Source organism: Euprymna scolopes, chromosome 15, assembly GCF_053919585.1.
Source record: "Euprymna scolopes isolate OS-2025 chromosome 15, ASM5391958v1, whole genome shotgun sequence".
Classification (NCBI taxonomy): Eukaryota; Metazoa; Mollusca; class Cephalopoda; order Sepiida; family Sepiolidae; genus Euprymna; species Euprymna scolopes.
In genome coordinates this window covers 93120726-93139217 of record NC_136496.1, presented here as the reverse complement: position 1 = coordinate 93139217, position 18492 = coordinate 93120726, and the positions used below count along the sequence as shown (strand labels likewise).

The 18492-nt window shown below is 35.2% G+C and overlaps 1 protein-coding gene across 1 annotated transcript in view; it reads right to left on the bottom strand.

The window, feature by feature from the left end:
• The window catches only part of LOC145293988 (sialin-like), a 55965-nt gene extending 40206 nt beyond the window's left edge, over positions 1–15759 (bottom strand). The window contains exon 1 of the mRNA XM_080140881.1: positions 15447–15759. Within this exon, the coding sequence (XP_079997007.1) occupies positions 15447–15486 (40 nt within the window). The 5' untranslated portion in view covers positions 15487–15759. The remainder of the gene's footprint in view (positions 1–15446) is intronic.
• Between the last annotated feature and the right edge of the window lie 2733 nt (positions 15760–18492).

Below are 18492 nucleotides of genomic sequence, written 5' to 3'. Positions count from 1 at the left end.
TGGGGTTTATCTATTTTATTTTTACTTTCATCATATTTTGCTTTGGTTTTGATACCCCCAAATTCGAAGCTATCTCTTTACAACTCTTCCTTTTCATAACCTATCATACTTTCATAAATCCATTTATGTAGGCTGTTTTTGAACCCAGTCAACGACGGGTACTTTTGCTAGTATATATATATATAATCATGTCCACAGTCAAACAACGTTGCAGCCAACAAACCGGAAGTCCAAGAATACTCAGGTCTTGGACTTCCGGTTTGTTAGCTGTCATGGCTCTTGTGTATTTTCCACCATTCAACGAACTACACCGAAAATGATCTTATTCTTATTCAATACTCTAAATCAACCCCTTCCGAACCATTAAAGCTGTTATATTCTAACGTTAGTTCATGACAGTTTCCTCTAAGCCAAATTAAGACAAGAAACAACTCTGAATTTGTCATAAACGGATTTCTTTTTACGATAGAGGCTAGAAGAACTTTATTTAAGTTGTATACTTTATATGAACAATTCGTACACACTAAAATATGATCATCTTGCCACCTATATCTAAGCGCCTCTACCGGATCCTCAACAGCTCACATCTTACTTTCAGTATCCTCGTATTGTAACTTTCTTAAATCTTATATCACTACTAAGACATTTCCCGATCAGCTCAACATCTACTAAGGCATGCTTTAGAGTATACTCTTATCCCATAGCTAAGCTTTAAAGTAGATACTTATTAGCCATAGTCCTATATATAGATCTAAAGTGATCTATAATAAATAGCAATTATTTATCTTTTCCAATTGATAGTATTACAATAATTAATACATAAAAACTAAACCGATACTCATTGTTATACAAAATACAAACTAATACTCATTGTTATACAAAATACAAACTTCCGGATTTTAAAAGAAAGGCGGAGCTATCTTCCTTCGTTAGAAGTCTGAAGACAACAAACATACTTAATATCTTAAATTCCATATATTCGTATCTACTGAAAACATACCATTTATCCATTTGCCCTTCGGAGCCTGTGGCGCAGTTTATAGAGATGTTGACTCTTTATGGTTTCAGGTGAGCATTGTCTGAAGATAGTGGTTTCAATCCTACTCAAAGCCAGCCAGAAACTTACTTGGCCAAAACGTGGTGAGACAACAACAACTTGGGAAGGCAGTAATTGCAGTGGATGCAGTCAGGAGATTCAGAGTTCCTATCCGTCGCGATTACTACCTGATGAAGGCCAGAGGAATAGTTGGTCGAAACGTCGTGAAACAACTAAGAAAAAGATGAGGCTAATATTCCGCAATAAATAAAAATTAAAAACAAAATTAAGTTATTCTTAATTATACTAACATTCTTAATATCTTAAATTCCATATATATACTTAATATCTTAAATTCCATAAATTCCATATACTCGTATCTACTGAAAACATACCATTTATCATTTATTCCTAATTATAATAACAGAATATGCCATAACTTATAATATTTTTCAGTTATACCTGTACTGAACTGTATTCTAAATCAAATGTTGTTACTTGTATCTATATAGAGCATACATCTTATCTTTGTGTCGTTTTAAATACTCAGTTTGAACACCAAATTTTAATTCCTAATATCAAGTTACTCAGTTTAACATTCCTATTCCTAAACTAACATATAAACTATATCTAAACCATACATTAACTCCTCTCTCTCTCTCTTTCTTTCTCTCTCTCTCTCTCTCTCTCTCTCTTTCTCTCTCTCAACCTAATCCTGTTGCAAATTTAGATGCTTCCACTGCACGAATTCCTACTTATCCCCTCTTCCATTAACAATGAAAATGAAAAGCATAGCAATATCCTTTTTAATCACTTAGAGGGGTGTAACTTTCCAGTAGATATATAACCTACTAAATAACAGTAGATATATAACCTACTAAATAACAGTAGATATATAACCTACTAAATAACAGTTGATATATAACCTACTAAATAACAGTAGATATATAACCTACTAAATAACAGTTGATATATAACCTACTAAATAACAGTTGATATATAACCTACTGAATAACAGTAGATATATAACCTACTAAATAACAGTTGATATATAACCTACTAAATAACAGTTGATATATAACCTACTAAATAACAGTAGATATATAACCTACTAAATAACAGTAGATATATAACCTACTAAATAACAGTTGATATATAACCTACTAAATAACAGTTGATATATAACCTACTAAATAACAGTAGATATATAACCTACTAAATAACAGTTGATATATAACCTACTAAATAACAGTTGATATATAACCTACTAAATAACAGTAGATATATAACCTACTAAATAACAGTTGATATATAACCTACTAAATAACAGTTGATATATAACCTACTAAATAACAGTAGATATATAACCTACTAAATAACAGTTGATATATAACCTACTAAATAACAGTAGATATATAACCTACTAAATAACAGTTGATATATAACCTACTAAATAACAGTTGATATATAACCTACTAAATAACAGTAGATATATAACCTACTAAATAACAGTTGATATATAACCTACTAAATAACAGTTGATATATAACCTACTAAATAACAGTTGATATATAACCTACTAAATAACAGTTGATATATAACCTACTAAATAACAGTAGATATATAACCTACTAAATAACAGTTGATATATAACCTACTAAATAACAGTTGATATATAACCTACTAAATAACAGTAGATATATAACCTACTAAATAACAGTTGATATATAACCTACTAAATAACAGTTGATATATAACCTACTAAATAACAGTAGATATATAACCTACTAAATAACAGTTGATATATAACCTACTAAATAACAGTAGATATATAACCTACTAAATAACAGTTGATATATAACCTACTAAATAACAGTTGATATATAACCTACTAAATAGCAGTAGATATATAACCTACTAAATAACGGATTAACATTAACTACCCATGCGGGGTCGCAGAAATACCTGGTTTAGGACCCAGGCGCGAGGCAGACCCTCTCGGTGGTGATGGACCCATAGATCATCCCAGGTCATCCGTCTAGGAGAAGGAAAACTCTGAAGCTAAACCTAGAGGAGGGAGGCCTCTTCAGTCCCGGACGACAACCTTCCTAACAAATTACCGGTTCGCAAAACTTAACTGCTTAAGGAGGAGATAGGCACTGTCTATCACCCGGCTTTCATACTCCTTCTTTGCTTATTAGCCAGGCGTAGAGGTGCTATCACAGGGAGTTGACAGAATCACCCAGTGGTCGACGTTTTTTCCTGACTAGGGCAATGAATACTGTTTTCCCCACTCCCGCCACATCCCATCCCCCTAAACTATTCGTAACACCCTCCCCCTGGCTAGAGAAACAAAACTAGTATGAGACGACCAGACCTTTACGAACAGACGCCGCGCTAGACGATCTGAAAATCACCTATTCTCAGGTGCATGCTATCATAAAAAACCTTGACACTTCAAAAGCATGTGGACCTGATCTCATCCCAGCTGTGCTATTAAAAAATGCTCCGCCAGAGTAGCTCCAGTTCTCTCTAAACTTTACAACAAATGCCTTAATGAATCTTGCTTTCCGGACTGCTCGAAAACTGCTTCTGTGGTACCAGTTTTCAAGAATTCTGGCGAAAGAACTGCCCCATTAAATTATCGCCCCATTAGCCTCCTCTCATTTTTCGCCAAAATATTTGAGTCCATAATTATCAAAGCTCTAGTCCATCACCTTATAGATGCTAAACTCCTGACCAACAATCAATATGGATTTAGGCAAGCCGGTTCCACAGCAGATATTCTAACTGTAATCTCTGAACACATATGCTGTTCACTGGACAAAACAGGGGAGGGTAGAGTGGTAGCCCTCGATATATCTAAGGCTTTTGACAGGTTATGGCATGATGGTTTTCTAAGGAAAATTAGATCATATGGTATCACTGGAAGAATACATAATGTAATTAAATTCTTCTCAAGTAAGAGAAAAATCCAGGTTGTCCTCGATGGTCGTACATCTAAATAATATAATATAAATGCATGAATACCTCAGGGGTCTATCCTTTGACATTTATTATTCCTGATATTCATAAATGACCTCCCTCATATAATTCTTTCTGAAATGGGTGATGGGTGTATTTGCTGATGACACCACTCTCTATAGCAAGCACGAGTGGAAAACAAATGAAAACATATTTAAGGAAATGGCAGAAATATTAGAGGATGACATCCAATCTGTAGTGTATTGGGGACAAAAATGGATGGCCACATTCAATGCTGCTAAGACTAAACTTGTTTCCTTCAATAAGAAGCCTTCTCTACCACAAATAGCAATGGCCAAGAACACAGGGAATATGAACTGGAATAGATATATTGAGAGCATTGCCAAGGCTGCTGCAAGGAAGGTTGGTTCCCTCTACCATGCTAGAAAACTACTTACGCTTGAAAGTATTCTGTACCTCTATAAGGCCACCATTCGCCCATGTATGGAGTACTGTTATCACATTTGGGCTGGTGCATCTGCTTCTTGTCTCTCACTCCTTGGCAGGGTTCAAAAGAGAGTCGCCAATCTGTTAGGTTCTGAACTGTCATCTAGGCTTCAGCCTCTGTCCCACCAATGAAATGTTGCATCCCTCTGCCTGTTCTACAAGTATTTTAATGGTGAATGCTTTGACGAACTACAAGCACTTATACCCCCTCGACGTGAATACCCCAGACAACCCCGACAAGCAGCTAAATCCCACCCCTACACAGTAGAGATCCCTAGATGTAAGAAAGCCTTCTACTCCAATAGTTTCTTCCCCAGAACTGCTAGACTTTGGAACTCCCTTCCGGGAGTCTGCTTTCCCAACTGTACTGACGTGCAGAAGTGCGAATGTAATGTGAACATCTTGCTACTTATCTCCCTTCATAATATCCCTGTAACTTATGTCCCCGATAGTAGCCCCCGACTTCAAAGTAACACTGTGCCTTGTTTGGGGTGAAAATTGATTAAAAAAAAAAATTTTTTTAAATAACATAATATGAACGCATATTTAGTTTGGAATTTATTTTTATTGAGCTAAGTTTATTGTGGCATTTTCAAAAAATTTTATTGAACAAATACATTAAAAGCATATATTACTTTCTAATCATACGTATATTAATATATATATATATATATATATATATATATATATATATCTCCTAGCATGGGTGCCCGATGTTGCCCGGGTGTTTGGAGGTGTATGCTGAACAAAAAAAAACGGTCAATTTTTTTAGCTTTAATCCCTATTATGACCCCTTAAAATTTATTGTTTTGTGCTTAAATCAAATTATTAAGCTAGATCCATGTCCAAGGAACCTATATCTAAAATTTCAAGTGTGTAGACTCAAAATTGGCGGAGGAGTTTGGTAGAGTTCTCAAAGGTCAAATCATAAAACTTTGACCCCTTAAAAGCCAAATTTTTGGCCGAAAACCGATCACGTAGATTTTCCCAAATCTCAGTACCCTGTATATCAAATTTTGAGTCTGTAGACTAAAAATTGACAGAGTTATTGAGTAGGGAAATGTACACACACACACAGACAGACACACAGACAGACACACAGACACGTTCACTTTTATATATATATATATATATATATATATATATATATATATATATATATATATTCGTTTACTGTTTTGGGGGAAAGAATTCCAACAAAGTGCTCGATTACAAAGAAAAACCTTTTTCAATATAAGAGCTTATATATATACTAGCAGGACTCCCGGCATTGCCCGGTCTTAAAATACACTTGAATATGATATTTTAATTAATGCAGATTTCGTATTTATTATTATATTATATTGGACTCATTATATAATAATGATTTTAAAAATTTATCAAAAATGATGCGTGTGCCACAACCGAGAATCGAAACCAAAACTTTTAGCTTACGATTTACTTTTTCCTTTGACGTTAATGCGTCAGCTATGAAGACATGTTTGCTGCAAGGCTAAAAATTAAAACATGAACCAATAGCTATTACGTTATGCATGCATATCCGTAATGCCGTCTTTCGACTTTCACCTGGCAAATTCCATTTTTTTAATTTTCATACTTCTGCACCAATTTTCCTCGGCTAAGACCCAAATATAAATTTCTGCATGGTTTCGAATACCCTGTATATGAAGTTTCATGTCTGTCGACCAAAAACTGACAAAAGGAGTTTGGTAGGCGAAATTGTTTAAAGAAATATATATACACATACATAAATAGATATAGAAAGATTTTTGTGTTTACTATAACCTTTTTTACGCAAATATTATGCAAGTATAAATTATGTAGAATATCTGCATTAATATAATTACACGTAACAGTTAACGGAAGATGATCATCCAATAAGAAAGCCGAAATAACTAATAGGGAATTAATTAAAATGAATTTTTAAAAGAATATGCAAATTAGCTAGATCTTTTTACAGATGAATGCAATTCCACGCTTCATATATAACAAAGTTGTATTTTTAATAAACAGAAAACAGGGTTTTTAATAGGAATATCAATACACAAAAAATTATATATATATATACATATATATATATATATGCATATATATATAAAATATATATATATATAAATATGTATAAAATATATATAACAAATATATATATATATATATGATATATATATATAAAATATATATATATATAAATATGTATAAAATATATATAACAAATATATATATATATATATAATCACGCACGCACTGACTTACTTTCTCTCTTATTTATCTCTCAATTTATCCTTTCCTTCATATTTATCAATTCCCTTTATCTACCTGTCTCCTATTGGCGAAAGAGACAGACAGAGAGATAAAAAAAAAAGGAACAAGCCAATTTATGTGTTCATCAACGTTTCGTCTTTATTGCGAGACTTTCTTCTGGATGAATGAAATTAAGAAAACAAAACACCATTACAAATATTTTAGAATATAGCATTTTCGTTCAGTGACGGATACATACATCATAATATATTTCTGTTTTTTTTTTTGTTTTTGTTTTGTTTTGTTTTGTTTTGTTTTGTTTTTTCTTTAATTAGGGTGATCATTGGACTTGCATCGTGTATGAACAGTTCCCGTTTATCACCCGTATCAATACACATAAGTTGTAAACGCTTAGCGGACATATGAAAACTACAACAGAAATAAAACAAAAACATAGAGAAACACACATGGAATCAAGAAAACTGAAACTGTATAATTGTAAGTTAAACCGCCACCTCCATAAAAAAGGCATCACATCAAATAATCGTGAAGGGTCAAGGAGGAAAGAATTAACTAGACTTCTGCTGGACGAGTGCGGTGAAGATTAGGAGCTTGGGTAGGCTTGTTGATATTCAAATTCCAGTGAAAGCCAACGATTGTTACCATTGAGAAATCGATGTTAAACGACTGTTGCGATAATGCAAATTCCTCCGCAAATGTTATTGAAAGAGAGTCAAGAATATTGGAAATTTGGGAAGACTTATTGTCACTTAGACTCCAGAGAACATTACGGGTTGTTCTCAAAGATAAATCTTTGATGATGGCCTGTGTGACCACTCCTAGTGAGTAAATAATAATAATAATTCTGATTTCGTTTATGGACGTCTCTCTGGAAAGGGGTGGGACTCATTTCCAGAGGATTTCCCTTAATCCCGGCTTCAAACCAGGAGCTTCAAAGATCAAGGGTTTTCCTAAGGATGTTGGTGGTACCTATAATTGCAGAGGTTTGAAGGCCGCTTAAAACATCGGGGATTTGTAGTTTTTTCAATTGTCCTTCCAGACGACTTGATACTACTCCTAGTGTACCAACTACGACCGGGATTATTTGTGTTTTAACCCTGTGTATACGCCTTATCTCCAAGGCCAATGGAGCATAATTGCTCCACTTCTCATTCTCTTTCTCTCTCACATTCCTGTCCCAGGGTACTTAAAAGTCTACAATTTGCCATTTTTTTTAGACTTTGTCAATGACGACCAAATCCGGATGATTATGTTCCAATTGCTTGGTCGTTATGACACTTTTGTCCCACCATACCTCTACCTTGTCATCCTCACTTGTTCTCACTTCATCAAGCATCTCCTCAAACCATTTTCCAGCACACTTCACCCCTACCCTCTTACACACCTCCTAATATATCCGGAGTCGCATGCGATCGTGTCTTTTGCTGTACTCTCTCTCTCTCTGGGCCAGTCCACTACACCCTGCTGCAAGGTGCGCAATTGACTCTGAGGTCTTACCACAAATCCGGCATTCTGCAGCAACTTCCTCTCCTAGAACTTCTTTTTTGAACAATCGTGTTCCTAATGCCTGCTCTTGTGCTGCCCAAACAAAAGCTTACTCTTAGCCAGATACCCAGCTCTAAGCCATTGCCATGATCTTTCATCAACCACTTCTGCTATATCCTGGAAGAACCTTCCATGCATTTTCTTCCTAGCCAGTTCCTCTACCCTTTCTCTATCGATACGTTTCACATAATCAGCCTTGGTCTCACATACCTCCACTTCATTGGCCACAACCTTAAGCATCCACTCCTCACTTCTAACCACATGCTCCTTCAACGACATCTCCTTGGTTCTAACACAATCTTTTACACATTTCAATCCTCTCCCACCATCTTTCCTCTTTTAATACAGCCTTGCTACGCTACTTCGAATGTGAAATATACCAAACATTGCTAAAACTTTTCTTGTTTTGATATCCATGGCATACAAATCCTTGTCAGACCATTCTAAAATTCCCGCACTGTATCTCAAAACACTGACTGCCCATGCATTTACTGCTTTCATTAGATTTCCTCCATACAGTTTCGACTTTGCAATTAGTTTCACTCTTCTAAGATACTCCTTCCTGACTTTTTCCTTCATTTCTCTGTTCATGATGCCTACACCCTCCAGCACTCCCAAATACTTATATCCTGTATCTTCTATTTCTTTCATGATTTCTCCATTTGGCAGCACTATTCCATTCGAATGAACCTTTACTCCTCTTTTCATCATCAGCATCACACATTTACTAATCCCAAACTCCATCCCAATGTCTTCTGAGTATGTCCCCACAAGTTCTACCAGTCTCTCCATTTCCTTTTCATTTCTACCGAATATTTTTAAATCATCCATAAATAGTAGATGGTTGAGGCGTTTGTCACCAGATCCAAAGTTATACCCCAGTTTTTCTCTCTTCAAGAGGATGCTCAGTGGCATCATTATCATTACAAAAAGAAGTGGCGATAACGAATCTCCTTGAAATACCCCACGTTTAATGCCAACCTGCCCCATCTCCTCTCTGTTTGCTGTCAGCACCGTTTTCCATCGAGCCATACTTGTCTCCAAAAACCCTACCACATTCTCAGCAACCTTCATCATCAATAGTGTTTCACGTATTCATGAATGAGGAACCATGTCATAAGCCTTTCTGTAATCGATCCATGCTACACTCAGATTTCTCTTCTTCTTCTTCTTCTTCTTCTTCTTCTTCTTCTTCTTCTTCGCATTCTGCATTATTGCTTTATCAATTAGTAGTTGCTCTTTAGTACCTCTCGAGCCTTTCCGGCAGCCCTTTTGTTCGTCAGGAAAAACACCATTACTCTCAAGATGTTCATAAATTTTCTCCGCAAATTTCAATAGTTTCCACATCAATGGCAGACATGTAATTGGCCTATAATTATTGACATCTGTTCCTTTTGCAGGATCTTTCGTAATCAGTGTAGTTCTTCCCTTCACAAGCCAATCAGAGACATCTTCCTACTCTACAACCCTTTGCAGAGCAGCAGCTATAGGTGGATAAAGGCATGGCAACTGTTTAAACCAGAAGCCCATCACTCCATCTGGACCAGGTGCCTTCCACTGTCATCTAGCTCCTCCTCCTCCTCCTCCTCTCGATTCCCATTCTTCCTTCACTTTTCGGATATATCCACCAGATTTGGTACTTCCACTTCTTACAAAGAATTCCCACAGTACTCTTCTTTCCTCATCTGTCCATGTTTTTTTGACATTTCCTGTTCCAAATCCCTTCGTGTCTTGGGACCCTCTCTGGTAATTCTCACTCCCCCTATCTCCAGCCACATCCTCAGAATTTCGAACAGTTGTATGATGACGACAGGACCAACCCTGTTGACCAGTGGGACACCTACCTGACGTGTGACCATCACAAGATGTTCTAGCCTCATTTACGTTGTTATTTTCAATATTTTGATTTGACATTCTCCCATAAATGGGGTTAGTGAATTTAAGGTTACACCACCACCAATAGTTTTATCAAGACATTATCTTTAGGAGGGTTCCCCACCAAGGTCAAAGATCCCCTCCCGACCTTTTTCCTCGATCACCACCACTATTCCCATTACCACCACCAACAACAATAGAAATAAAATCTACAATGATAATGGCAACACTAATATCGGTAGCAATAATATTAACAGCAAAAACAACAATAGCAATGACAGCAAAAAACAACACCTACCATTACAGCTACACTAATAGCAAAAACATACCACTGTTACATGATAAGGGCTGTCCCCTGTTCATGTAAGTATAAAAATAGAGAGATTAGTTAAAATGAAAATAAGAGAAAGCAGAAATCGAACCCTGGACATAAGTTTTAAAGAACAATAGGTTTAAATGGAATGTCCAGTAAATTGTTAATTCGGATGAAATAAATAATAAATAAACTATTCAATTGTTAAAAGAATGTGGATAATAAAATATGGGTTAAATAAATTAGATATGTAGGTTAAATTCCTTTGTGGAAACAACACAAGAAAAATAGGTTATTGGGAAATCAATGTCGGAAACGTGCAAAGTCGCGCATGTTGAAACACGTGAATTTTGCTCACGTGGCCGGGATGCATGGATTTCTCAATATAGGAAGTGGGAGTTAGTTGGTCGCAGAGACAGTCAGGGAGACAGTCAGAGAGACAGTCAGGAGAGATAGTCAGAGAGACAGTCAGGAGAGACAGTCAGGGGAGACAGTCAGGGGAGACGGTCAGTGAGAAAACTCAGAGACAGGCGGACGTCTGAAGCGAGACGTCACTTCAGAAACTAAAATGTGAAACTTAGAATTGTTAATGAGGAAATCACGACCGGTCGTAAGGAAATAAATTCATCATATGTTTTGTGGATAAAGCTCATCTTTGTGTTTGTGATTTCTACAAAAAGGTAAATTGTATTGTTCTTATATGTCTGTGTTATAAAATGTCATTACATACACATCTCTCTCTCTAAGATACAACATCATATGTAATAAGACAAGAACTCTCACTAAGACTCATATCTTTACTAATAAGAACTCACGTAACATACGCGCACCAGTGGTATCGTCTAATACTAATAATAATAACTATATAACACCACCACTACTACCACCACCAACACTACTACTACTAGTAGTAATAATATTAGTGATAATAGTAATAACCAATAAAGTAAAAAAATTTTTAATAATGATAATAATAATAATGATAATAATAATGATGATGATAATGATAATAATGATAATGATAATAATAAATATAAAATAATAATAATAATAAGTAGAAGAACAATAATAATAATAATAATAATAATAATAATGATATGATAATAACAAAAATAATAATAATAAGTAGAAAAACAATGACAATAATAATAATAATAATAATAACAATAATAATAATAATAATAATAATAATTTCAGTTAGAAAAGCTTACTTTGTTCGTTTTTTTTTTCACTCCTCTGCCGATGTTGCTTTTGGTCAGAAAAATGTACACAAAAACAGAAACATAAAACATCCAAACATGTGAAATACAATTCTTCGTTTAACCGTGAATTCAAGTTTGAAATTCTAATTTCAGTTAGAAACACTTTTTTTTTCCCCCTCTGCTATTTTTTAAAACTCTGCCGCTGATGTTGCTGACGACCGGAAAAATGTACACAAAAACAGAAACATAAAACATCCGAACATGTGTAAGAAGACAATTCCTTGTTTAACCACGAATTTCAAGTTCAAATTAAAATTTCGATTAGAAACGCTTATTTGTTTCGTTTGCTATTTTTTAAACTCTGCCGCTGTTGTCGCTTTTGGCCGGAAAAAAATTTACACAAAGACAGAAACATTAAACATCCGAACATGTGTAAGACAATTCCTTGTTTATAATAATAATAATAATAATAATAATAATAATAATAATAATAATAATAATAATAATAAAAATAATAATAATAATAATAATAGGAGCGCTATGAATAATACCAAAAACCTTTGAAAAAAGAATGGGAGAGATTGGAATCAGAGGGATGGCTGAGAAGATACAATGGATAACAATAATGAAAACGGCTAAAGTATTAAGGAAAACCCTTGAATTCAGAGATTAACACACGAACTACAGGCACAAACTGAACATAAAAAAATTTACTACAGATATAAAACACAAAGAACTACACATGGAATCATGAAAACTGAAACTATAATTGCACCTCTATTATCCCCTCCCTTTTTTTCTGTGTATGTCACCAAAAACTGACGTCACACCAAATAAGTGAGGAGGGTCAAGTAGAATGGAAAGACGGGGGAGAGAAAGCACTAGCCAGACTTCGACTGGATGAGTGCAAAGATGATTAGGAGCTTGACGAGGATTTTTGCAACCTAAATTCCAGTGAAGACTAATGGTCGCCGCCAACGAGAAATCAATGGTAAGCGGCTGTTATGATAACGCCAATTCACTTTCAAAGGTTATCGAAAGAGGTGGAGTGTACTGGAAATCTAAGGAGACTTGTTGTCACTCAGACCTCAGAGAACACCACAAGTTATTTTCAAAGAGAAATGTTTGATAATGGCCTGTGTGACCACTCCTAGTGAATAAATAATAATAATAACAATAATAATAATAATAACAACATAAAATAAAAATACTAATAATAAAATAATAATAATAAAATAATAATAATAATAACAATAACAATAATAATAATAATAAAATAATAATAATAATAACAATAACAATAATAATAATAATAATAATAATAATAATAATAACAATAACAATAATAATAATAATAATAATAATAATAATGATAATAATAATAATAATAATAATAATAAAATAATAATAATAATAATAATAATAATAATAATAATAATAAAATAATAATAATAATAACAATAACAATAATAATAATAATAATAATAATAATAATAATAAAAATAATAATAATGATAATAAAATAAGAAGAAGAAAAAGAAGTAGTAGAAGGAGAAGAATGTCACCGCCAACGAGAAATCAATGGTAAGCGGTTGTTGTAATAATGCAAATTCTTTTGCAAAGTTTATCAAAAGAGGTGGAAAATACTAAAAATCTGGCGAGACTCGTTGTCACTCAGACTCCAGGGAACACTGCAGGCTGTTCTCAAAGACCAATCTTTGATGATGGCGTGCATGACTGCTCCTAGTGAGTAAATAATAATAATAAAGAGAATACGGAACATGAAGAAAGTCAAAGTCGCACCAATAATTGTAAGAGCACTAGTTACAATATCAAAAACCTTTTTTTTAAATTGTGAGAGAAATTAGAATCGGGGGAAGGCTGAGAAGATACAGCGTACAGAAATGATGAAAACAGCTGAAATGCTACAGAAAATTCTTAGAATGTGGAAACCAACCCACATAAAACCGCAAACACTAACCACTAACTTGAATAATGTCCTAGAAAGAAGACAAAAACCGATATAATACGACCCCAGGGAAACAAGAAAATCGAAATGGTTATCGAGAGATGTAGAGAAATCTGGAGAGACTTGTTGGTGCTCAAAATCCAGAGAACATCATAAGTTATTGCTATTGTGTGTTCCCCCGTGATTGCCTGTGTGAGAACTTCTAGTGAGTTAATAATAATAATAATAATAATAATAATAATAATAATAATAATAATAATAATAATAATAATAGAAGAAGAAGAAGAAGAAACTTCATAGATGGTTTATAAGACTGGCCAAATAAATAGAGGACTAAAATGCGTGAACATATCTACAGAAATATGAGATATGGATATACAAATGATAAACTCATCCAAACAAGGAGACTGGACATGATAATAGTCAACAAGAAGGAAAGAAAATTTGCCAAATTGTAATTTCACCGCCTCAGCAGGTCATATGGTGAAAATTGACAAGACAGAAAAATCTAAGCAAATATATAGTGTGGAACGATAAAATTGTCACCATAGAAAAGACAACATGATTCCATTTCCACTTGATGAAAACCGTTGTTGTTGTTGTTGTTTTGTTTTTGTTGCTGCTGCTGCTGCAGCAGCAGCAGCAGCATATACTAGTTGGCCAGTTGTGCAAAAACCCCAAGAGCGATAGGAGCTTTCTATCATGTCTGAAACTGAAACAATGTTCAATAAGTGAGATCAGAGATGCACCTCTGTACAACTCATGTTCTCTACTGATCCAAGTTATGATAACAGGACCATTGCCAGAACCCTCAAAATGCATCGCTGGATTGCCATAAATAACAGGAATGTGCCCAGGGTGATGAAAACAAAGTTTCCAGCCACGGTAATAGTCTTTGGTGTGGTTTGAAGTGGATGGGGGCCATACAATGCCACCTCACATTGTGTATCTGGGTGTGCTGAAGAGTGTGGTGACCCCCTGGTGCAATCAGATGGCCACTGGCAGACCCTGGATGTGACAGCAGGACTCAGCGCTGGCTCACAAGTTCAAAGAAACTCAGGTTTGGCTTCAAAAGGAGTGCTACGACTTTGCACCCTTCTCTCACTGCTCCCCTCCCTCCTCACCCGACCTCAACACACTGGACTACTTTGTTTGGTCATACATCGAGAAAATCACCAACATGACCTCCCACAACTCCAAAGCCAGCTTGATCGCCACCATCTGCCGAGTATGCTCCCAGTTCCAACCCCATATTGAGGTTGAATGCGGCTACATTAAAATCACCAACTATTTGTTTGTTTTTTTTTGTTTTTTTATGGACATATAAACTGTCTCTGAAGAGTTGTTTGGTGTTTTTCTATCAATCAGCGAAGCACATGTAAGACAATAAAATATCAAAGTAAAAATAAATATATATTTGGTATATATTTGAATTGGGAATGTTCATTACTGATATATATATATATATATATATATATATATATATATATATATATATATATATATATAAAGAGAGAGAGATAGAGAGAGGGGGGAGAGGGAGGGAGAGGGAGAGAGAGAGTCGGTCGTTTTTATTGTAGATTGGACCTTATATATATATATATATATATATATATATATATATATATATATATATATATATATATATATACGTGTGTGTGTGTGTGTGAGAGAGAGAGAGAGAGAGAGAGAGAGGAAGAAAGGGAGTATGTGCTTTGAGAGAGAAAAAGAAAGAGAAAGAGATTGTATGTTATAAAAAAATGTTCTTCTTACCTTTTTTAAAGAACTTAATGATATTACTACCCTTGGCCATTTTCGAATAAACCAATCAACTCTTTTTTTTATTGGCTGTTGCTTTTGTTTTTGTATCTCAAGTTTCCCAAAAGTTGACAAACAATTCCGAGCATTTCTCCCGAAGAAGAACTCGGCCTGAATGACTTGCTACTTACCACCTCTGGGTGAGAGAACGATTGTCTAAACTTAACCCAGTAAATGAGCTGTTCGCTTGAACTGCCATAATTGCCCGCCTCGTGCAACAAAGTTTCCCAAAACTTATTTTGTTTATCGGTGTCGCACATATGTGTCGAGTTTGTCGACCAGTGTGGTGTATCGTGCAAGGGACTGACTTTGGCAAGCCTCATAGAATATCAGTTGACCAATGACTTTCAAAGCGGTGTTAAAGCATTGAATTCATGTTTGCCTCTATAAATTCACGTTCAGCCGAGTATTCTCACATCAATGGAAATTAAGCAATGCTTCATTTAGGAGATAGACAAAAATACATTAAAAGAAAATGACCTGCTAAGCTTCAACATTGTAATCATAAACGCTACCAGCAATCTCTGTCTCTGTCTCTGCCTCTCTCTCTCTCTCTCTCACACACACACACACACATCCACACACACACACACACACTTTCTATCTATCTATCTATCTATCTATCTGTAGCAGACACAAATGGACCCCTTTTCTTCTCGCGCATTCGCTTCCTCTGAGTGAGTGATGAGGCGCTAGACTGTCCAATCTGAGGACTTGCGCACGAATACAAATTGACCCCTAGGGACCAGACAGCTTCCGGTCCCAGAAGAAAACTCTCTCTTACGCTACCAGCCTTCGTCGGGGCTAGACGCCTGTTCTCTTCGCTGCTCCTACTAAAGGTATTGACGACAGCCGCGGGTTGTAACTACCTCGTAAGGCAGTGGAGACCCGACTCTACTTTCTTCCTTCAGTACGCTTTGCAAATAAACCTTTCCCTTGTTAAGTTGAAGAAGTTGTTTGTCATTGTTCATAGAATTGTGTTATTTTATTTTATTAGGGAAATTCCCCAAAATGGTGACCCCGACGTGATCCGAACACGTAACCTTCTGATATTACCTTATATCTATCTATCTCTCTCCTTTTTCTCTCTTTTCCTTTGTCCCTCTAAAACTTACACAACATATAGAAGATAAAATACAATCATTATACACATGTACTACAAAAACACACTAATATACACGTTCTATATACGGTTGAGGTGCGCAAAATAGGAAAAGGAAAAGGCTCGCACAATACAAATTTCTTCAAGGAATTCTTCGCAGACGTTGATCTTTCTTTTTTTTTTTTTCTTCCCGGATGCACTGATAATGACGATGTTGATGATCACGATGATGATGACAATGATGATGCCTCAATAATGGACATTAAAAGCATTAGTATTTACTTGATGATTTTAATTTGCAGGGAAAACGTTAGTGCGTAAACAGGAAATAAAATCAGAGTCAAACTGATGACATCACAGTTAGCATCGACTCGATTGTGCAAACTAATGAAAACAGATGCGATGTCACATGGTGCAAAAAGAAACAGCGCAGAAGTCCTCAGTTTAATGGGAAGTCTAGGAGTGTGAACATGCCGTTTTAGTATATCCTGATAAGAATGACTTTAGAATCGATTATAAAAGAACGGGCCAATCTCCACGAAAATTTAGCCTCGATATTTCTTTTACTTGCAACTAGTAGAAAGGAAATCAATGTCAACAGCCTAATAAAATGACCCTTTTTCAAAATCAAGATCTTAAAAAAGAAAGTAAACTAATCCACTCTCTTTCCTGAATCTATAAAGATTGATTCTTATTTTAGCTACAAAATTATTTAGAACAAAGGATTTTTTCTGTATTAAATATTTTTCCTGTATTTCTGTATTAAAAGTGAAAGAAATTCTTTCCTTTGGTTTTATTATTAGTTATTAAAATTAAACCTCCCTTTCCTTGCTCATAAAAAGGAATTTACATACTTTTGTTAGTTTGGATTATGTGACGATGGTGATTCTAGAAGAAAATCAAGATGAAGGCAGCCGTTTGGTAGAGTTGACTGGGTTCGGACTGAAATTCAGTATCAAATAAGGGTCACCATCTTTAATGAAAAAAAAAAACATCATCACTAAAATAAAAATCAACTTCATCCACAGGGAACACTCAAATATAAAGAGAATTGTTGGCCTTTAATAAAAACAGAATGTAGTACTCTGGAGTTCTATGTTGTCTTGCTGCTCTCAGTGAAGGGCAAAAGTAGGTTATGGCGTCCTCTTATCACAACGTCTTATCAAGAATGGAACCATCTTTGGCGCTATACTCTTTGATCGACAATTTTAAAGTTAAGTCTGTGCCGACATGTTCTCTTGCCTATGCAGTTATATAAGATCAACACGCATGTGCTAGGCCTAACAATAAGTCAACATAACAAGAGATATTGTGTGTAAAATAGAAAGAAAATATGCAACTGATATGACTATGGTTGCTCTAAGACCATTGTTCAGGATTTGATAGCAATTGTAGGCTCTTTTCTCCCCTACAATATATCTCAACGCATTGTGATTATTCAGAGATCGACAATCACATGTTAAAGCTCACATCTAATGAAATGTTACTTTTTTTCAATAAAGCGATCAAAGGGGAATAATTTGTAATTCCTTGTGAGAGAGGCCGAGTGTGTTACCTCACTCGACAACAAACGCCCGCCCCCAACATTTTTCCTGTGGTCTTCTTCTCCTTCGTCTTCTTTTCTGACTGTGTCATTGTCTCTCACATTGGTGGCTGCTGAAGAGGGCATGCATGGATCACAAAAAAATAAAATAAAACACAAAACACAAAGACTCCAACATATTCTGCAAATATCAATTGCAGTCTGGGTATATGTGTGACACCATCGATCATCTCCATACTAAAGTCCACATCTACGGTCTCTTGAGGCTGTGTTCATCAGTTGATGCCAGCTCATCTCAATCTCCTTAAGCTTGATCTGCGCCAAGTCACTTTAACTGTGTCAAATTCACAACTGTC